Source organism: Zingiber officinale, chromosome 8B (genome assembly GCF_018446385.1).
Source record: "Zingiber officinale cultivar Zhangliang chromosome 8B, Zo_v1.1, whole genome shotgun sequence".
Taxonomy (NCBI): Eukaryota; Viridiplantae; Streptophyta; class Magnoliopsida; order Zingiberales; family Zingiberaceae; genus Zingiber; species Zingiber officinale.
This window is the reverse complement of record NC_056001.1, coordinates 4,609,966-4,632,655: the sequence shown is the minus strand read 5'-3', so window position 1 is coordinate 4,632,655 and position 22,690 is coordinate 4,609,966. Positions and strand designations below refer to the sequence as shown.

Below are 22,690 nucleotides of genomic sequence, written 5' to 3'. Positions count from 1 at the left end.
ATATTATTACTCATTTTCAAAAATCAACAATACAATATGAAATTATTGATTTTAAAAAATAAATAATATATTTAAAAATGATATTACTGATTTTTAAAAATTAACACTATAAAAAAAATGATTACAAATTTTATACTCTATAATTCTGAAAATTGCTGTTGAAAAGGAAGAAGGATAAAACTCATATTCACCTATAAATCGCCCTAAATAGATCATGCTAGGGAAACTTGACTCAACTGGATGAGTTGTTGGAAGTGGCCCAACTGGACGAGTTACGCTGCTTAGCAAATTGGACAAATAAGGCGACGTAAAGTTGTTGCGATGGCGTAATCACAGTCGCATTCATGTATCCATCAACAAGGCTCGAGTCTTTTTTCAGTAAGGACTTGACTCTTCATTTGAATTTAAAAATATTTAAAAAACAAAAATTTATTTATAGTTTCACCACAATTACGACATCTCACTGGCAAACGATGTAACGCATTTCACATCAATGAGAGAGGACGAGAGACAGTACACCGAACATTTATTTTCAACGGACTGTTCCAGTGAACAGCTTACTCTTCGTCCATGTCCTCCACGTCTTGCAGTACCCTCATCTTCTTCACAGCTTGAGCAGCCTCACTTTTGGGTGCGCCATTAGGAATTTCTATAAGGATATCAGACTTCTGCCCGGTTGTGGCATTAACGAGCCCCCCGTTCTTCTCTACTTTGTAGACCAATTCATTTTTCTTTTTATCGGCATCAATGTAGACAGTTGTGTTTTCATCAATCTCCCCCTTTATCAGCATTTTGGACAGTTGAGTCACGACTTTCTTCTCTAGCCATCTTCTAATCGGTCTTGCACCATATACCTGGGGTAGTCAGGAGATTCTATTAGCTCACAGTCTTCTTGGTTGATCATTGAAATAGACACAATTGGCAAATATGTACTTACCGGATCATAAGACTCCGACAACACTATGTCCAAAGCCACATCTGTCACTGCCAACGCAACTCCCCTCTCGGCTAGCCGAAGAGCAACATCTTTCATTTGGAGTCTAGCCACCTTCCTCAATTGCTCGTGCGATAGCGGATCAAAGATAACTATTTCATCGAGTCTATTCAGTAGCTCAGGCCTAAAATGCCTCTTCACCTGCACAATCAAGATGACATAATGATAGTTAGATTCATGGAATTATTTAACATTGCGATGAAGACTGAAAATAAAAATGAAAATGTTTACGGTACCTCTAGCAGAACTCGCTCACGAGCCTTCTGCATTGAAGATTCACCGACTAGTCCAGCAAGAAGATGCTCGGCGCCAAGGTTAGAAGTCATGATAATAACAGTGTTTGTGAAGTCCACGGTCCTCCCTTGTCCATCTGTTAATCTACCATCATCAAGAACTTGGAGAAGCGTATTGAAGACGGCAATGTGAGCCTTCTCCACTTCGTCAAAGAGGATAACACTATATGGTCTGCGTCTCACCGCTTCAGTCAGTTGCCCACCCTCCTCATGGCCAACATACCTAAAATCAAATTAATAAGAAACCAATTTAACATCATCAACATACTAACGAAGCAAATATAAGCCAATAACAAAGTAGAAGCGACACATACCCTGGTGGAGCACCAATCAAGCGTGACACAGAGTGTTGCTCCATGTATTCTGACATATCGATGCGAATAAGCAGGTTCTCATCATCGAATAGTTGCTCCGCTAGAGCCTTTGCTAGTTCTGTTTTACCCACGCCAGTTGGACCAAGGAAAAGGAATGAACCAGTTGGTTGTTGTGGGCGACCTAGACCAGCTCTAGACCGAAGCACTGCCTCTGCGACTGCATCAACCGCCTGATTTTGGCCAACCACTCTCTTGTGTAATCTCTCAGCAAGGCCAATTAGCCTTTCCTTCTCGTTTTGCCCAAGCCTGGTCACTGGTATTCCTGTCCATCGACTGACCACCTATCCAAGGAATCGAAAACTCTCAGCAAAAGGGTTCATGGATAACCACAGTGTTAAGCAATTGAACTTTGAAGTCATACCTCTGCAATTTGCTCAGGCCCAACAGTCTCGGTCAGCATCAAATTCTCAGTGGTGTCTCCCTCAAGCCTTGCTATAGCATTGTCAACGTTTTGCAAGTCATAATACTTTATATCTGCAGCACGAGCCAAATCCATCCTGCGTTCAGCTTCCTGCATAGTGTATAGTAGTTCTTCCCGACGTTGCTTCAACCTTCGAAGCTCATCTATTCTATCTTTCTCCTTCTTGTACTTCATAATTAATGGTTGCAACTTATCCCTCAAATCATCCAACTCTTTCTTAACCTGTATTGAGTTGAAGAACATATGTAAGATAATATGCCACAATGGTGAATAAGAAGTAAATCTTAAGGTCCACGGTGAGATTGGTATTCACCTCTACTAGCCTTGCTTTGCTAGCTTTGTCCTTCTCTTTCTCGAGAGCATGCAGTTCAACTTCCAACTGAATCCTTTTCCTCTCCAAATTATCAATCTCCTCTGGCTGACTATCAAGTTGTACCCTCACATTTGCACAAGCTTCATCAACCAAGTCGATTGCCTTATCAGGAAGGTGTCGGCCTGTCAAAAGCATTAAGACAACACTCAGATGGCTACCACGGCAAGATGTTAATTTCTTTATACCAAGAACATTTCACAATTTGGTATATAAACTGAACACAAAAGACTCCAACGAAGATCCTAACCAAGTTACAATGTTGCCAAAATTGTGCGATGCTCCAGGTCTACAAGCTTTAAAAATATTAGCAATTGGGTTCTCTACTGCCTAAGACAATTCAAATTTGCCCAAGCTGCTATTTTGTTGATTTAAGTAGTTCTCATAAGCTTAACACTAGTACCAGTTAATTTGTCGAAGTAACTCTATCGGTTTGAAACATTAGAGGACTATATAGATAACACGATTTTCATTCTGACTGCAATAGAACAATTCATAACCCCAAACTATAGTATTCCTACTAACCCAAACGCACAATCAGGTTAGAAATTAGCTAAATTGTCCATTGTTTTAATCCATAAAAAGGTGTTCGATGAACAGTTGAATGACTTAGAGAAAGAGTTTAGAAACATACCAGTTATGTATCGGCTGGAGAGCTGAGCTGCAATCACAAGAGCCCTGTCCTGGATTCGAACACCATGATGTCCTTCGTACTTCTCTTTAAGACCACGCAGAATGCTGATGGTGTCTGGAACGCTAGGCTCAGCAACATACACTTGCTGGAATCGACGCTCAAACGCGGCATCTTTCTCGACATATTTCCTGTACTCCTCTAACGTGGTTGCTCCGATACAACGCAATTGGCCTCTGGCGAGCATTGGTTTGAAGAGATTCGCAGCGTCCATGGAGCCCTCAGTGCGCCCGGCGCCGAGCACGAGGTGGATTTCATCGATGAACAGAATTACTTTTCCATTGGCCTCTTCCACTTCCTTGAGAACAGCCTTCAGGCGCTCCTCGAACTCCCCGCGGTACTTGGCACCCGCAACAAGTGCGCCCATGTCGAGCGCCACTAGATGAACGTCCAGCAGATTGCTCGGTACATCGCCCCTCAAGATTCGCTGTGCAAGGCCTTCAACGACGGCCGTCTTACCGACACCGGGCTCGCCAATAAGGACGGGATTGTTCTTTGTCCTCCTCGAAAGAATGCGGATGACACGACGAATCTCCTCGTCGCGTCCGATCACAGGATCGAGCTTCCCCGCAACCTCGACGAGATCTCGGCCATAGGTCTTGAGAGCCTGGAAATTGGAGTCCGCAGAAGCGCTCTCGACTTTCTTACCCTCTTTGCCGCGGAGCTTCTCGACTTCAGCGCGAACCCTAGAAGAGCTGATTCCTGCTTCCTTGAGACAATCGACTATCTGAGAGTCCTCGAGAAGGCCGAGAATGAGCTGGTCGACGGCAAGGTGAGAGTCCCCGCGGGACTTCATGGAGGACTGAGCACGGCGGATGACCTTCATGAGAGACGTCGAAGGGGGGATATTGTCTGGTGGTGGGGACTGGGAAGGGATCTTCTTGAGAGCGGCCGAGACAACGCGCTCAAAGGACTGCGCAGCAGAGTCGCTGGCGCCTCCGGAAGCATTGGCAAGGGCCTGATTGAGCAACCCGCCAGCGTCGGCGGCGAGAGCGGAGGCGAGGTGGAGAGGGGTGATCTGAGCGTGGCCTGATTCGAGAGCTAGACCGAGGGCGGCAGCGAGGGCCTCGTTGGTCTTGTGGGTGAACTTGTCGGGATTCATGGCGGAATTCTCCGATCAATCAATCGATATGTTGATCGCTGGCTGATTTCTGTGTGCGATGACGGTGGATTTTTGTTCTCGTTTTCGTTGGATGAGGGAGGAGCGAGGACGCCGCTTTCATATAGACTGGGAAGCAGCGATGATTCTGGAAGGGTAGAGAAGCTACTGGACTCGAAGACGAAATACGAGGCGTCGCTGGAAGGGATGTGTGGGGGCACAAATTAAGCTGAGTGCGATCCTAAACCGTCAGATATGCATCCTACGGCGACTATGGATACTCCAGAGAAATGGAGAGAGTTCGTGAGATTGGTTAAATCGGTGCGGTGAGGTGTGTTAGTTGAGCAAGAAAGTTCGGGAAGTGTACGAGACGCGAGTTTTGATTGGGCCTCCGTCAGTTTAATTGTCGGGCTAAAACATTGGAAGGCCCAATAAAAACGAGAATGGTACTTGTATTCCTCACAAATTATTTTATTTTATTTTTATTTTATCCTCTATAATTTTAAATAAAGTATTTCATAATTATAATATAGAAATAAATCTTCTCTTATTTCAGATCGAGTCGCGCGAACCTAATTTGACCCGATAGGTTGAGGCCATACTATGCAGTTTGGGTTCACACCCGCGTGAGGGACATGGCTTCCGATAATAACTACACTGAATGTAACCTGGCTTGACACATGAATGTTTCGATTGGATTGCACCATTTGGACATCCCTACCCAGACAGAGACAGCGCCATTCGGCCCATTCCGTCCGACGTGTCGCATGCTCACATGCTACCACGTATAAATCCGCATGTGGAACTTCTTCTCTACCCAACCGCATCAATTAATCGCATAAGACTCTCGATTGTTCGCCACCTGTCCCTTCCTTAGCAAGACTACTCCATCACTTTACCACCTACACGTCATAACGGCTCTGGGGCTCACGCTACCCGCTTTTTAACTCGTTGAAAATCAGGACCCACAAAATACTTTCCCTGGTCGTCGGGACGGGAGATGTTGGGTGTGCATTGCTGATGGAGTTTGTGTTTACGATTGACGTGACGCGTCCTTTATAGTCGCCTGACATCACCTGCCATTTACTCGCACCGAAAGCGATCCGCGCCTTGTCCTGCTCGATCCTCGAATACGTGTCTTGCGTGCCACGACCGCTGCTCCTGTAAGCCTGTATGGTGGTGAGTCAATTTGTTATAACACAGAGCCGGAGGTCATCGTCAAGACAGACGCGTGGCTTGTCCATTGGTTCCGCCTTCCCTTTTATCCCCTTCCTTTTTTTTCCCTCTCTCGGCCTACTACTCCCGATCGGCGATGGAATCTGATCCGCCGCCGGATCCCGTCGACCTCGGCCGCACTGGGACGGAGGACTGCCCCGCCGCAGATACCTCTGCTCCTGGATCCGAGAGCGCGTCCGGATCGGTTGAGGAGGTGGCTAAGACAAACCCTGCGTCGGTGGTGCCGGAATCGAGGAAGAGATGCTTGTGGAGGAGGGGAGGGGCGGCAGCGGTTACATGGGGGTCTTCATCGACAGTGGGGCGGCGCAAGGAGATGGAGGACGCTGTAGCGGTGGCTCCAGGTTTCTTGGACGTCACATGCGAGCAGGTAGGTGGGTGCTCCGCGCTGCCGGCGTCAGGAGAGATCTCGACAGTGCGGTTTTTCGGCGTGTATGATGGGCATGGCGGCTCCCAGGTATGTTGACGTCTGTCGTATGTCCTTTTGTGTAGTAGAGGATGCCTACTTGATGGTGGTGAAACAAGGATCAGATGTAGTTTCTTTATTTTTTTCGGGCACCTATTTGATCTTGTTCCAAAGTTCTCTCGCCCTCCTGAAATAGGCTGTGTCTTGTCTATTGCACATATATGCACACTCCAACATCTCCAGCAATCTGGGTGGGGGAAAAAATGTAGTTATACGACAACACTTCCATAGAAAATAACTTTTTATTTCAAAATACACTTATCAGAAGTCCTGACAAATGATGATCTGTTCAGGAAATGTGCTGTGAGTTTCCACCTCTGTTGAGAATATTTGCCCTACTAAAGTTGCTACTGAGAGAGGGTAAATGCGCTCGAAGAAGCCCATTTCTGGTGCCTTTTAGGAGGTTTTTTTAGCATTCATGTTAGAATTCTCCGTTTAATACCAATACAATCTATTCAGATTGAAAGCTACCAAACTGCATAATTTGTCTATCGGCCTCTGATTGGAAAGGGAAAGATGTGGAAATGTCCAAGAATGTACCCAGCGGGCTTTTACACCAAGTCACCAACGATCTAAGTCAGTGGATTTCGAGAAAGTGTATGGGAGTTGGTGTGAATCTCTTGCTCATCAAATACATATTTTTTATAGTCGAAGCTTCTAAGGGTTAGGTTTGAGTGACTGACTTATTTGACATCAGTGTTACATGTCAAGCTACATGTCAACTGTCGGTATGCACATCTTAATTCAAGTTTCAAAACGTAATGCCTATTGGTTTATGCCTTTTTGGTTAATTGGCATCCCTGTTTTGGTTGGAGTTATAGGCAAGTGAGATTAGACCCATTTAATGTATCTCTAATTATGATTTATTTTGCATCCAAAAGATTTGACTTTTATTAGACATTGGTGGCAAAAGGCGAATACGCTCGCCCCCAGCGCCCCCGTCAATCCGTCCCAGGGCCAACACGGAGGAGGTAACTCATGAGCGGTTACTAGCCTTTGGAATATTGACTAGCACATAAGGGAGACATTTACCTCGGCTTTGTCGAGATTCGAACTCTAGACTTCATTGGTGACAACACCTCATGTGCTAGCCACTAGACCCATCCGAGAGGACGACTTTTATTAGACATGAGACTTATGGAGGGTGTATAATTTGTGAGTTAGGGGGTGAATATATAGTAATTCTTGCCAGTATCAATTATGTGTGTGTTGGGGTAGGCAAACTAAAGGATGATTAGTATTTATTATGGAGTAATAATTAATTTCAATTACAGACATGACTACTGACAATTGTCAGAATTGGAGCTCTGACATTCGACACTGATCATATGATCTGATAATTAGGTCCAAGCATCCTTTGTAATTAAGTAGGTCTTATGGAGTAATATGAAGTAGCTCTTCTAGAGGTAGACTAAGATAATTTAAGAGTACAAGATTTTTGTAATGTCTTGAGGATGCTTAATAGGGTATGGTGAATGCCTTTCTTCCCTGAAGATGTGGCACTTTCCAGCCATCCATATGCAATAATATGTAAGGATGTTGATGTGTCATTCCTGAGTTCTACGTTTTACAATGAGATAGCTGACATAAATTTGGCCTTACATGTGTCATTATATAATTGTTCTGTAGGCTGTGATGAGTTTGACTTTCTCAAGACGTGCAATGATTATAATGATTATATTGGTAGTTGTCTAAACTAAACCATAAGTCACATTGAGTATTCTGGGTGTTCACATGTTCGTCGCATCTCTCTCACTAGATTTACTTCATGAAAAACATTTAGGACAATTTACTCATACCTTTTGGATTTTGGGTTGTTCTATGCACCCCTTTTATTCCAAAATTTCCACTTTACTGTCTATTTAATTTAGCTGAACAAATTTATGTGAAAACGGACTTTCAAACAAAAACTCCTTTCAATTGTATCCAGACTCCAAACAGAGATTCATTTAGTTCACTCAAATATTTTCTTTTCCAAATTTCTTGGCCACCTAGCAAATCTATTTAGGTATACTAGGCTATAAAATTGCTGTTGTAAAAGAATGTTGGATGAATTCTATCATGTTTCTTAATATGAGAAACTGATTGAATCAAATGGAATAATTTCCTTACAGGTTGTGAAATCAATAGATCCCTTTAATATTTATCTCATTATCTATTATATTCCATCAGAGTATAGCCTATCTGATTCTGGTATTTCTGAAATTTATGCAGTGCCAGAAAAATATAATTTCATTACCTCTTTTTTTAAAATATTTAGGTGGCTAATTTTTGTGCAAAAAGAGTTCATGAGGTGGTGGCCGAGGAATGGGATAAAATTCAGAGTCCTGAATGTTGGAAAAGAAGGTGGGAGGCAGCATTCCATAATGGCTTTGGGAGGGTTGATAATGAGGTGATTGATGAAGCTGTGGCACCAGATATGGTGGGATCTACTGCTGTTGTGGTAGTCTTGTCTGGTTGCCAAATCATAGCTTCTAATTGTGGTGATTCCAGGGCAATCCTTTGTCGTGGAAGTCAAAGGATTCAGCTAACTATTGATCACAAGGTCTCAACATTTTCCTTCTAATAGTATTCATAATTTCTGTATTTGTTAATGAGTGACATCATTTAGTAATAAATTTTACTTTAGTTAGCTAATCCTTAACATAGTTAGTAGATAGTCCTAGAATCTAAACTAATCGTCATGTTATTAACTGAATACACTTCTAAACTGTAGGCTGCAGATATTACTACAACTACTCATGATTCCGATAAATAGCTTCAGATATATATGATTTTTTAATTTAGTTATTTTTTTCCACTTTGTCATTCTAGAACTCTAAAGTGAATTGCTACAACTGAAACTACTATTTATTTGTGATACCCTCTTCAACTTATTTCCATAATCAAGTAGCCCTGTGACAATGGTTTGAAGACTTGAGTTTGATTTTGTATAAACTGCCTTTGTATTCAGTATATCTGTTATGGATGACTTGTGTTTTAAATTAAGCTCAATTTATGTGAAGCTGAACCACATAAATTCCACCTTGTTTCTCAGGATCATATGATTTTACCAATATTGCTTGTCATGTATGGTTCTTTGCAATCCAATAATGATAGCTCTATTTCAACATGAAGACGCTTGTGATTGAGCCTTATTTGCTACTTAGGCGGTGATATAGTGAATGGATGTGTTAGACCCTTCATCATATTATTCCTTTAGTAGAATAGGGTCCGATACTATAAGTAGCAACTGAACTTGAACCTAAGCTTCCATTCAAAAATAGTTCTTAGGAAAGACAGTTCATTCGATCTGGTTAATTGACCTTTATTATTCATCTAAGTTACATCATCTTTTAGTTTAAATTACATCATCTGAGTCTGGATATTTTCTCGTTACATGTTATATGGAAGGGTTAAAGAAAATGCACATATACTTATGTTCACAAAGATAATATTTTTATTAAGCATGAACATGCGCATGTTGCTTCCATCTTATATTGGTTCTTTTGCAGCCTGATAGAGAAGATGAGCTCATGCGCATTGAGAGCCTAGGAGGAAGAGTTATAAATTGGCAAGGGCCTAGGGTTTCTGGTTTTCTTTCTGTCTCTCGATCAATAGGTTTTTGTTTCTTACCTGATCTTTTACTTCTTTTCATGATGTTAAATCAATCACAGTTTGCTTTCAACTAGAACCTTGTGGTTTTTATTAGGGCATTCATGCAGAATATTTCACTACATGTTCAATTAATTATAATTGTTCAAAATAAAATATATTGATACCTACAACCATCATACTTTAATGGTTATATGTACTTGGAAACTATGATTATTGAACATTTTCTAAAAGTGAGTTTTGATGTAACATTGTGAAATTTAAGATTATGGACACTTTTACTGCACTCCATAGTTATTGTCACGCCCCGAGGGTAAGGTTGTCCAACGAAAATCGGACAACACCTCTCCTGTAGCAGTGACAAATGAAACCAGTATACAATGTCATAAGGCTACTCACAAGCTAACAACAGCCCACACGATTGGATGTAAACACCACACAGTTAGAAGTAAACACAACCACACAGTTGATAAACAGCCCACACGGCTGAAACAAAATCAAGCAGAAGTCACAAAATAACGATCACAAAACCTTAAAACAACTAACTGAGAGCTGGCTCGGCTTGACATAACAATAACAAACTAAAATACACGCAACCACAAGACTAAACTCCAAATCCACATCGAGTTATTACAATACCAAGTTCACAAATTCAAAGACAAACAAAGTAATAAATAAGACCAGAAAATTGTCCTCGAATGTGACGTGAGACCGGTAGTTAGGATCCTCCAAGTGTCCTAGTATCATCTACTTGTTTCCTGGCGAAAGAAAAATCAGATCAAGGGGTGGTGAGTGTTGGGACTCAGCGGGTAATAGACAAATAGTGCATGAGCATAATATATATATATATATAACCAAAGGTATACAATCTCATAGGTAAAAGTATCAAGAACTACATAGGTAACATAATGAATGTCCATACCTAAATCCATATACTAAACTAATAATAATAAGGGGTAGTAAGGAACTATAATAGTACTGCTTATAACTACAAGGGTAACATGTGAGGTATATACATACTACTAAACAGTAAACCAGTACCTAACGCAAGTAACACGTATATAACTCAACATATGAAAGCATATCACATAAATATAATAATATAACTACATAAATAAGCAATCAACAACATAAGCAAATATAGTAATAAAAACATATGCATGGATGGTCACTCCTGCCCACCCTTCTGCACCACGACCCCTATATGGTCGAGAGGCCGGGACAATGACAATTGTACACACTCCAGTTACCACTACTTTCGAGTGGCCGAGTGGACAGGTGCTAAGTAGCTAACTAGCTACGTAGCAATGGGGTCCTTGCTGCTCGCAACTCCAGCTACCACTATCCATGAGTGACCGAGTGGGGGCACGATAGGACAAGCGACACGTACTCCAACTACCACTACCCATGAGTGGCCAAGTGTGCGGCTCTGGTCAACAACTCTCGACCACAAGGGAGAATTTATCGTTGACATGCATGCGATGATATGATGCGTAAGATGTAACGATCATATATATATATAAACAGAAATCAGGTATGTTACAGTAAGCCAACGTGCTCAATAAGGTATGTGAATAAACAATCATCAAAGCAAGTAAACATGGTATCTAGTATATGCTAAGTATTATAGATGATAACGAGAGACTGTATCAAGCTCAGAAAAACTCGATCTTTGAGACATCAAATCGATTATCTCAAAGATCGAGTGGATAAGTATCAAGTTCAGAAAAAATACGAGTGGAGTCAAGGTAAATATATCCAAATATAGTTCATGCACTAAGGTCAAAACTAAAAAATCAAGGTAAGAAGTACCCGCCTCGAGTATAGTGCGTGCCTAGAAATATCCTCACGTCAAATAGCTTGTCGTAACTCAAAGTCTTGTAACAACATGTTCAATCAAGCTACTCCCACATATCAAATGGCTAACTGAATTTCTTTTTAAATAAAAAAAACCCCAATTCATTTGTTAACCTTGGTGATCCGGTGTTGTCCGGGACGGTTTCCCTAGAGAGTACCCCGACCCCACATGGCTCTCCGAGGGCAAGCTCCGAGGTGCCGCCGTCCAGTCCTACAAGAACCCTGCGCCGTATCAGGCGCTTGGGCGAGCTTCCCTCCTCGTCCACCGGTGGGCCGTCCGGTAAGGCCGACGCTTCTCAGAGCGAGCCGAGCGGCCAGAATTTAATTAAAACCGTTCTGCGCCTTCCTTCGGAGGCGTACATGGCTGCTGCTGATCGGCCAATGGTCCCCGAGCAGCAGATCACCTTGACGGGCCCTCTTGCCCAAGCTTGGGTGGACGCTCGGCGTCGAATAGCCAAGATGACTCCCGGGCAGCTCGGCGACAGCAACCTACAACAGGCCACCGGGGTATGCTCTGTTTCTTTGTTTGCGTATTTGAATTATGTTTTTAACCTGTCCACATTTGCTAGCAGAACTGGGTGGAGCAGATCGCCATTAGCGATCGATTGGCCGAACTGGAGGACGAGTTGAAAAAACAAAAAGCTGCAGGGGGTACCGGGCCGTCGACGGCCGCTCTGGAGAAGGCCAAAAAACTACTGGATGCCGAACGGAAAAGGGCTTCCGATCTGGCGAGCAAGGTCGTTCGGCTTGAGGCGATGATCAAGCAACGGGATAAGGAGATCAAGACGGCGACCACCCGGAAGCTCCAGGCCATCGATGATATGGACCGAATGAAGGTGGAGATCCGAGGGCTGGAGCAACGCATCAAGGATCTGGATGCTCTGCTGGCTACCGAGAAGGAGAGCCGCTCGGCCGATCTCCAAAGATTTGATGGAGACTTGAAGGATCTCCAAGCCGCCAGCGACGCTGCCCACGCCGCGCTCAAAGAATATCAAGAGGGGGAGTCGGCCCGTTCGGATAAAGTGAGGAAGGCGTATCTCCGCTCGGAAGATTTCGGAGAGAAGTTTACTGACAAGATATCCCTCACTTTCGAAGAAGCGGTCAAGGCGGCGGTAGATTACCTGAAGACCAAGGGCCACCTGCCCGCCGAGCTGGCCATCCCCCCCGAGGACCTCGCGACCGTGATGGGCGCCATCCCAAACACTCTTTTTGACTTTGACGCGTGATAAGTGTTTTTTTGAACTTTTTTGTATTCCAGCCGTTCGGCTCAACTTATTTTTGTAGTAACTTTTTTTGTTCACCCAGTGCATAATAGATAGTCTTTTCTGTTCCTCCAACTTCCGTTTTGACAAGAAATTTTTCTTTCGTCACATTTTAAGTATTCTTTATAACTCCTCCGCTCGGCTTTACGCTATAACGTGGACTCAAGCCGCTTGCCTTCAATAACATCTTTCGCCATGCAACTAGGTAGCCGCTCGGCGCTCGAACGTCATTCGTTCACTTGCTCACATTTTTAATTCTAATTAACCCTCTCTAGCTTTACGCCTTATTTCAAAGGGGTTTGCACTAGATTCTTGCAATGCGGCCTTTACGGCTAACTTTTAACTGATTATATACGCCCTGCCGAGGGGCGAGGGGTCTTCGCTATCGAGCGTGCGGCTCGTACAATATACCTCCGGCCTAACGGCCCGGGGCCTTCGATATTGAGCCTTTAGTACGGGTACAATTCCCCCTGCCGAACGGCGCGGGGTCTTCACCTTCGAGCATTTGCCTTATATATTTATACGCCCCGGCCGAACGGCACGGGGTCCTCACGCAGTAAGCCGTTCGGCGGATAATGCTCAATGCGTTTTCATCTTTTTGCTTCCTGCATTACAAGGACGCAAGCGACTAGTATATACACAAAAATGAATTACATTCATGCACCTTTCATCCAGCTCGATAAGGCTGGAGATGATTTGCACTCCACGGTCGATCCAGCTGCCGCCCGGCTTCATCCTCCAAATAATATGCGCCCGAGCGGAGCTTTTCAATAACTTTGAACGGGCCCTCCCACGGTGCCTCCAATTTGCCGACGTCGCCGACCGGCTTTACTTTCTTCCAGACAAGATCGCCGACCTGGAATGATCTGGGGATTACACGACGATTGTAATTTTGCTTCATCCGTTGCCGGTACGCCATCAGCCGGACGGACGCCTTGGCTCTTTCCTCTTCGACCAGATCCAGCTCTGTGTTCCTCCGCTCAGCGTTACCCTCATCATAGCTTTGGATCCTAGCGGATTCGACTCCGACTTCAACAGGAATGACTGCTTCGCCGCCATACACCAAGTGGAAAGGCGTGACGCCCGTCCCTTCCTTTGGAGCCGTTCGGATGACCCATAAGACGCCCGGCACTTCATCTGGCCAACTTCCTCCCAAATGGTCGAGCCGAGCGCGCAAAATACGAAGAATTTCCCGATTGGCCACTTCAGCTTGACCGTTGCTTTGGGGATAAGCCACGGACGTGAAGTGTTGCTCGATGCCGTAGCTTTTGCACCAATCCTCTAGCATCTTCCCTGTGAATTGTCGCCCATTGTCTGAGACCAATCGGCGAGGGATGCCTAACCGACAGATGATGTGTTGCCAGATAAATTTTTTGACCATCTGTTCGGTGATCTTGGCTAGCGGCTCGGTCTCCACCCACTTGGAGAAATAATCAACCGCCACTAGCAAAAATTTCCGCTGCCCGGTCGCCATCGGGAATGGACCAACAATATCCATTCCCCATTGATCGAACGGACAGGAAACTGTTGATGCCTTCATTTCTTCTGCCGGTCGGTGGTTGAAGTTATGGTACTTTTGGCATTAAAGACACTTCGACACTGTCCGAGCGGCATCTGCTTGTAAAGTCGGCCAAAAGTATCCAGCTAGTAGGATCTTCTTAGCTAGTGCTCGTCCGCCCGGATGTCCTCCGCACGATCCTTGATGTACTTCTTGGAGGATGTAAGCCGAGTCTTCGAGCTCACGATTTCAACAACGGGCGTGAGAAGCCTTTTTATAAAGCCGATCGCGATGAGTGTGAACCAACCGGCTCTCCTCCTTAGCGGTGGGCTTCGTACTCATTGGATGGTGTGGCGCCCGAGCGGAGGAACTCTATGAGGGCGTCCTCAGCTTGGAAATGTGAGGCCTTCCATCCGGTCGACGTCTGCCACCAAAGTTTTCAATTGGCTGCTGAATGGCGGCCGGCGTTATTGAGCTCACGAGTTTGGCTAGCTCATCCGCTGATTTGCTCTGGGTATCTTCCGGACAATAACTTCTCTAAAATCGGTTTCAGCTTCTCGAAGGGCACAGAGGGGCTGCTGATCAGGTACCTGGGAGGCTGGCGGCCAACTGCGAATCCGAGTGGAGCGTTACCCGACCGGCTCCATGCCGGGCAGCCTGCAAGCCGACTATGAGGGTCTCATACTCCTTCATTGTTGGTAGCCTTATAATCCAGTAGGACGGATAAGTGCATCTTTTCTTCTTGAGGGAGAGCAACAATATTCCAATCCCGCTTCCGAGTGGGACGACCCATCCACATATATTCTCCACATAGCTTCCGTCTCGGCCTGCACCTCAGTAACAAAATCGGCTAAGGATTGCGCTTTGATCGCCGAGCGGGGGTATTGGATGTCAAATTCACTTAACTCCGTCGTCCATTTGATGAGCCGCCGGATGCTTCGGATTCAAACACACGTCCGAGCGGGCTATTGGTCTTGACGATGATAGTATGCGCCAGGAAGTATGGACGGAGGCGCCGAGCGGCGAGGATCAGAGCAAAAGCCAGCTTCTCGAGCCCAGTGTAGCGAGATTCAGCATCTTTTAAAATATGACTAAGGAAATACACGGGCTCTTCTCCGCTCGTCCTCACTAAAGCCGAGCCGATTGCATGCTCGGTTGAAGATAAGTACATATAAAGTGGCTCACCAGCAGTCGGCTTGGCTAATACTGGGAGAGAGTTCAGATAGGCCTTCAAGTCTTCGAACGCTCGATCGCATTCTTCATCCCAGTGAAACTTTGTAGCCTTGCGTAAGATTTTGAAAAAAGGAAGGCTCCGGTCGGCGGTTTTGGAGATGAATCTGGACAGAGCGATTATCCGACCGGTCAAACACTGCACTTCCCTTGTATTTCTTGGAGGCGGCATATCTTGCAGAACTTTCACCTTGCTGGGATTTGCTTCGATGCCTCGTTCGGTCACTATGTACCCCAAGAAACGCCCTCCTTTTGCTCCGAACAGGCACTTCTGGGGATTAAGCTTGACTCCATATTTGCGTAGCGTTCGGAAGGTTTCTTCCAGGTCGATGAAGAGATCGGCCGCTCGGACGGACTTAATGAGAATGTCATCCACATAAACTTCTAGATTCCGCCCGATCTGCTCTCTGAATACTTTATTCATCAAACGCTGATATGTGACCCCCGCATTCTTCAGTCCGAACGGCATCACATTATAGCAATAAGTGTCGTCGGCCGTCACGAAGCTGACTTTTTCTTGATCTTCACGGGCGAGCGGCACTTGGTGATAGCCTGGTAGGCGTCAAGCATACAGATTAATTCGCAGCCGGCCGTAGAGTCCACCAGCTGATTTATCCGGGGCAGGGGATAAAAGTCTTTCGGGCAAGCTTTGTTGAGATCCCTGAAATCTATGCATACTCTCCATTTGTTGCCCGGCTTGGAGACTAATACTACGTTCGCCAGCCAGCTCGGGAACTGCACCTCGCGTATATGGCCGGCTTCCAGAAGCTTCTCTACCTCCGCCCGGATGATGGCATTCTGTTCGGCGCTGAAATCTCTTTTTCTCTGCTTTACCGGCCGAGCGTCCGGTCGGACATGTAACTCGTGCTGCGATATGCTCGGCGAAATTCCGGACAGCTCATATGTCGACCAGACGAAGACATCATGATTTCTTCGGAGGCATTGGATCAGCTCCTCTTTCTGCTTCTCCTCCAGATCGGATGCAATAAAAGTCGTGGCCTCCGATCGGGTTGGGTGAATCTGTACCTCCTCTTTTTCTTTATAAATTAAAGAAGGTGGCTTCTCAGTGATGGCGCTTACCTCGATTCGGGGCGTCTTCCGAGCGGAATTGGCCTCTGCTCGGACCATCTCGATGTAGCATCGCCGAGCTGCTAGCTGATCTCCCCGTACTTCTCCTACTTTGTCCTCCACGGGGAACTTGATCTTCTGATGGAAGGTTGAGACGACCGCTCGGAATTCGCTAAGCGCCGGTCGTCCCAAAATGACGTTGTAGGACGAGGGAGAGTCGACCACCACAAAGTTTGTTGTCCTTGTCCTCCTAAGCGGCTCTTCTCCCAGCGAGGTAGCCAGTCGGATCTGTCCGACCGGCTGAACTTCGTTACCCGTAAACCCGTAGAGCGGAGTTGTCATGGGTAATAGCTCGGCTCGATCAATTTGCAGCTGATCGAACGTCTTCTTGAATAAGATGTTGACTGAGCTCCCTGTGTCAACAAATACGCGGTGAATAGTGTAATTGGCTATTACTGCTTTGATGAGCAGAGCATCGTCGTGGGGTACTTCAACTCCTTCCAAGTCCCCTGGCCCGAAATTCATTTCCGGTCCGTTCGCCCGCTCTTGGCTGCAGTCGACCGCATGAATTTGGAGTTGCCGGACGCTTGCCTTTCTAGCTCGATTGGAGTCTCCTCCGGTCGGCCCGCCAGCAATAACGTTGATCTCGCCTCGGGAAGTATTGCTTCTATTTTCCTCTTCCCGAGCGGACGGTCGGGATCGTTCTCTGGACGCTCGGCGATTCTCCTGCCTTGGAGAACGATGCCGATCGGGAGCCTGTTGCTGTGGCCTATCGGTTCGTGTTCGTTCGGCGTCATGAGTTCTCTGCCGCCTGTCGACTGAGGGAGACCGTCGTCCGACATTCCGGGGCACGGGATGAGCCACGAAGGGAAAACTTCGACAATCTCTTGTATTGTGCGTATCCGTCCGGTGGAAGGAGTAGAACATCGGGGTCCATTTCTTCTTTGGCTTTGGCCGAGCGGCAGCTACCTCTTGCACGTGGGATCGGACATGGGGGGCTCTGATTGCTTCGGCCCTCGGTTCTCTGGGCGGCTGATGAGCGGCATGTTGTTTCCGCTCGGACGGAGGGGGCCGCTCGGCTGGAGTTTCTTTTTTCCTGGCCGCTTGCGCTTCTTCCACGTTAATGTACTCGTTAGCCCGGTGTAGCATGTGATCATAATCTCGGAGTGGCTTTCGGATGAGCGATCGGAAAAAATCTCCATCCACTAGGCCTTGTGTGAAGGCATTCATCATAGTTTCCGAGGTGGCCGTTGGAATGTCCATCGCCACTTGGTTGAACCGCTGGATGTAACCTCGAAGCGATTCACGGGCTTCCTGCTTGATGGTGAACAGGCTCACGCTCGTTTTCTGGTAGCGTCGGCTGCTCGCAAAATGGTGGAGGAAGGCCGTTCGGAAATCCTTGAAGCTCGTGATGGATCCGTCCGGTAGCCTCCGAAACCACCGTTGAGCTGACCCGGAGAGGGTGGTGAGGAAAACCCGACACTTCACCCCATCTGTGTATTGATGTAGGGTTGCCGTGTTGTCAAACTAACCCAAATGATCATCTGGGTCGGTTGTCCCATTATACTCGCCGATCGTCGGAGGCACGTAATGCTTGGGCAGGGGGTCTCGTAGAATAGCCTCTGAAAATTGGCGATTGATCCGCTCGGGCGATGCGTCCGCTCGGGGGGCTTTCCCCTTTCTGTCATCTCGTCTAGGCATTTCATCTGAAGAAGATCCCCTATCTCTGTGAGCTGGTACGGCTTCAGGGGTGCGGAACAGGGCTCGATGAAATGCAACGGTGGCTGGTGGCGCTTCCGCTCGACCACCAGACGCTGATGTTGCTTGCTGCTCCGGCCGCTCGGCTATGGCTTCCTGTTTTTGCTCCACGAGTTTGGCGGCCCTTATCTCGATCAGAGCGTCGAGTTCCTCGTTCGAAAGCGTTACCGTATGTTGTCGTCCAGCCTCGTCCATTGTTTCCGATCGGATGCAGGAGCGTTCCCACAGACGGCGCCAAATTGATCCTGTCCGAATCGCCGAACCAAAGGACGCTGGGCACGTGGTGCTTTCCTAGTCGATGGCGCAGGCCTCCGAAGCTCCGGCGATCCTGCACAGAAGTCGGGCCGGGAAGGGGTCCCGGCGGCGACCCTCCGACGCTCAAGTCAGGCAAAGCTCAATAGAGAGAAAAGGGCTCCAAAACTCGTAACGTGCGTACCTCCGGCGAGGTGAGAGGTTCTTTATATAGAGCGGTGAAAGAACTAATGCACGTCCACCGAGGTGCATACGTGTCTGCAGCTCATACCCCGGTATGCACCTGTCAGAGAGCTTACCTGACGCCATACTGCAACAGTCCCATTGCGCCTTCGATGGGACAATACGTGTTTGCAGCCCATGTGACTTGACGGCTGTCAGAAGACGTTCCCCCTTCTTTACTACTCATACTCCGGGGCGTCCGACCGGCTGGACAGGGAGTCCGTCCGGCCGGCCCCTCTTCCTTTTATGCGCTGGCCGGACGACACTCACCTCGCGTCCGGCCAGCCGTTGACATTGGTGTGCTGGGGAAATTTCCAGTAGGCGCTAAGTAGAGACTGTTAGCAGTGTCATTTTCTCCTGGTTCTTCTGCTCGGCTCTTAACTACTGTTTCGACAGAGCGTCGGAATCCCGACCCGGTCGGGGCGCCTTTTACTACCGAATGTCCCTTGGTCGGCCGATCGGTTTTATCCATTTCTTCCAAGTCCGGTCGGATCACCCTTCTCCGGCGGGCTCACCCTTCTCCGGCGGGCTACTTGGCCATTTGACCTCCACGTGACGTTGACCCCTCGTTAGGGGGTCCCGGGCTCTTACCACCGGATCACTTGGTTAACCAAATAAATCGGATCTAACTCGAATTCTAGATTAAATCCAACATTTAACCTCAATCGTTTCGAAAATAAAACCACCTGGATCAATTACCCCTAATCTTACCAGCATCAATTCAGATTTAAGCTAAAACAAGAATTAAATTCCCAACACCTTACCCTACTACGAGGTCTCCCCTGTTGACCCAGGGCCGGGAAGAGTGGCTGCCGGCCAATGCTAGCCGAAGGTACCTGCTGAAGATCCGTGGCCGGAGCTACTACGAAGCTGGAACAATCACTCCCAGTTAGCACAACATTCCAAACCGAAATCGAAAACCAAATCTCTACAAACCTAGAATCCAAAACCGAAATGCCTTACCCAATTTTAGTGTCGGCAGTTTCCTTCCCAACCAAAATCATAGCAAATGGCTGTTGAGATCGACAAAGAAGGGATCAACGGTGGTAGCTCGATATCAGGGCACGAGAGGAAGAAGTAACCGTATGGAAAGCCGATCACATCCAACTCCAGCCAAACTAGGGCTCGGATCTTCCCCTTGGCCGAAGATCGACTTGTGCGGAGCTGCGATTTGGGAGAGGAGAACAACTGGTAGGACTTCAAGTGAGAGGTAGAGGATATGGGAGGCTCGGCCGACGCCGGGATGGACAGTGCCGGGCAATCGGGTGCTGAGGGTGGCGTCGAGGCAGATGCTAGCCGGCGTAGTTGGGTGGAAGAGTGAGCGAGAGATAAAACGGCGTTTTTAGCTTAGGTCACTGTAGCAACAGCTTTAAAGCTAGGGTTTGATTAACTTAACTTATTATTAACTCCTCAATCAACTCCCTCTAAATCAGACTTAACACCTAAGCAATTCCACTCATTAATACATAGCGTACGATCTTCGATTAAATGCCAAAAATTATCTAAAAATTTTTAAAAATTCCTATAAGGTTATTTCTCCCATAACTTTTATTATTTTAATTTGCTGTATCTCCCAATCAAGCTACAATCTAGGCAAGTGTTAGGCCAGAGTCTTGGATTATTGTAATTTTTCAGAACTAGATTTGATTGGCTCAGGTTAAATACTTCTAGATAAGATGGGAAGAACCAATCACGAACACACCAAGTATGACTAAGTTAAGAAAGTTTTGGCAATCATTTATTACATCTTTTCTTATTGATACACTAAAAGGCTTAAACTTGCCCTCATCATTACTTTTTCATCCTTTTCTGTCATTGAAAACTAGTCTCGTCTTGACTGAATGAATTTATTCTTCCAGTTCGAAGAAAACCAACCTCTTTGATTACTGCTTCCCAGCTGGGACATTCCTGACCCACTAGCTAAACTACTGGAGAGTTTAAACGTAGTTTTCTGGTTAGGCATGCTAGTTATCTTGGATATGTAGATTACCCTGATTAGATCGATATGATGTGGTTAATTTTCCTTATAAGATATCATCTATGTATTTGAATCACAGGCAGTGCATTATTATCTTGTACATCTGTTCAAGACACTAATTTTCAGGTGATCGATTTTTGAGACCTTGGGTTATTCCTGTGCCGGAGGTCAGTTTTATGCCTCGAAATGAAGGTGATGACTGCTTGATTCTAGCAAGTGATGGACTATGGGATGTTATGTCCATTGAAGAGGTTGGAGACGTTGCTTGCCGACTTTTACGATGGCACAGACGAAATGGATTAGTTGATGGGGCATCACCTGCACAAGCTGTTGCTAATCACCTTACTGAGCTGGCTTACCAGAAAAACAGTTCTGACAACATCTCTGTAGTCGTAGTGGATCTGAAATCTAGGAGCAGGCGTAGGCCTAGACAGTAAAGGATATATGCCAGACGGAAGACTTGTGTCTCAAACTGGATTGTTCATTGCATCAGAGAGAGTGATACATGGTGCACATACCACGATTCAAGTTTCAGAAGTATCCAATAGGTAAGAATACTTTTTGAAGGCCACAGATCGTTGGATGATTTACATGAGTATTCACATGAGTCTTGCAAAATAATTCACTCGACTAATATTCTACTCAAAAGCACCACATAAGCTTCAGTGGTTCAGCGGGCTTGTCTCCTTCTGTATTTTAGTGGCATCAAGCTGTGTATTCCAGTTTGAGAAGAAGGCAACAAGAAACAAAGCCCATGCAATCTGGACTCAAGTTTTACCAACGACAAGGGTTCTTTATTGACATTTTGTTTTTGATAAAATCTAGGAGAATGCAAGTCTGCTTCTCTCTTCATTGATCCCCACTTCATTGCTGCCAATCTACTCTTGCCAATTGCTGTTCAAGATCTGCCTATCTTCATACAATGACTCAAAACTCTTAATTGACAACTGCACTCCTGACTGAACAAAAGTTCAGTCATAATTCAAAGTTTGTGGCTTGTCAAGCCGTGAAGAACATAAACTTGCCCATAACTTGGGTTAAGTATTCAGTGGAAGAATCAAGTACTTGGTAGTATTATTACTGCAGTGCATGGTAACCAACTTCATCGCAAGAATTAGATCGTGACACCAGAAAAAAACATCATATCCGGCTTCTACTTAACTCTGAAAATTTAGTGGGAGTTATTCAAGACTGGAAAGGTCCCTCTGTACCCTGGCATAGCTCATTGTTCAGATGCTTTGCTGATTTGCCTTCCATTATAAGGTCCAATGCATATAATCTAGGTGTTTTAGAAGCTATATATATCAAATCCAACATTGAAATGTCTTTTTATGAAATCTGTTGGAATTTGTTCTCCAAAGAATATTACTTTAGATAAGATTTCTTCAAGTAATGCATGTGCTAACCAGATAAGCCTGCCCTGTTTCCAGATGTTCATACTTAAGCTTGTTTGTCAATTTGTTAGGTGAAAGCAAATTTTCTTGTTACTTTGGGATATTTTACTTTGATATAAAAAAAAATAATGCTATATTTTACATCTTTTACATACATGATTTATAAAATAAGACAAATTGTTTTAAGTATGAAAAAAGATGTTAACAAATAATTTGTTCAGACTCTTTTATAGCCGTCTAATTTGTTCAAGTCAAAGCCTGATTGTTGATATCTATTTTCTTGCTAAGCAATCGTCAAATGATTGAATTTGATCTCAGTCAGATCAGACTAATGTAAAAGCGCCTCTGATTTGAATTTAATCTCTCAGTCTAAGTTATTTGTTATTGAATCATCATTATATAAGATTTAATTTTGGTTAGCTTCACGATCTCAATTATAAAATTTATACCATTTAAATTTATTCATAAATTATTTATAAACTTTATCACTAATATTCATACTTATTTATTTTATTTTATATATTTTTTATATTCACAAAGTTTATTAAATTCAACAGGATGCATTTACACTCTTGCCCGTATTCGATGCTTTACGTTTAGCTGTAACGTTGATATGCATGACAAATATTAATATTT

General features: G+C 45.3%; 2 protein-coding genes across 2 annotated transcripts; one reads left to right on the top strand and one right to left on the bottom strand.

Moving 5' to 3' along the window:
• Window positions 1-413: 413 nt before the first annotated feature.
• On the bottom strand, window positions 414-4,386 carry LOC122014718 (chaperone protein ClpB1). The gene is made up of 7 exons (XM_042571103.1): window positions 3,087-4,386; window positions 2,396-2,577; window positions 2,023-2,304; window positions 1,602-1,942; window positions 1,231-1,510; window positions 938-1,135; window positions 414-854 (listed from the first exon to the last, which is right to left on the bottom strand). The coding sequence occupies exons 1-7, from the start codon at window positions 4,243-4,245 to the stop codon at window positions 558-560; spliced, it is 2,739 nt and encodes a 912-aa protein (XP_042427037.1). The 5' UTR covers window positions 4,246-4,386; the 3' UTR covers window positions 414-557.
• A 1,073-nt stretch (window positions 4,387-5,459) lies between these two features.
• Window positions 5,460-22,073, top strand: LOC122016221 (probable protein phosphatase 2C 6). Its single transcript, XM_042573456.1, has 4 exons — window positions 5,460-5,932; window positions 8,202-8,486; window positions 9,436-9,541; window positions 20,787-22,073. Exons 1-4 carry the CDS (start codon window positions 5,555-5,557, stop codon window positions 21,095-21,097), a joined length of 1,080 nt encoding a protein of 359 aa, XP_042429390.1. The 5' UTR covers window positions 5,460-5,554; the 3' UTR covers window positions 21,098-22,073.
• The last annotated feature ends 617 nt before the right edge of the window (window positions 22,074-22,690 follow it).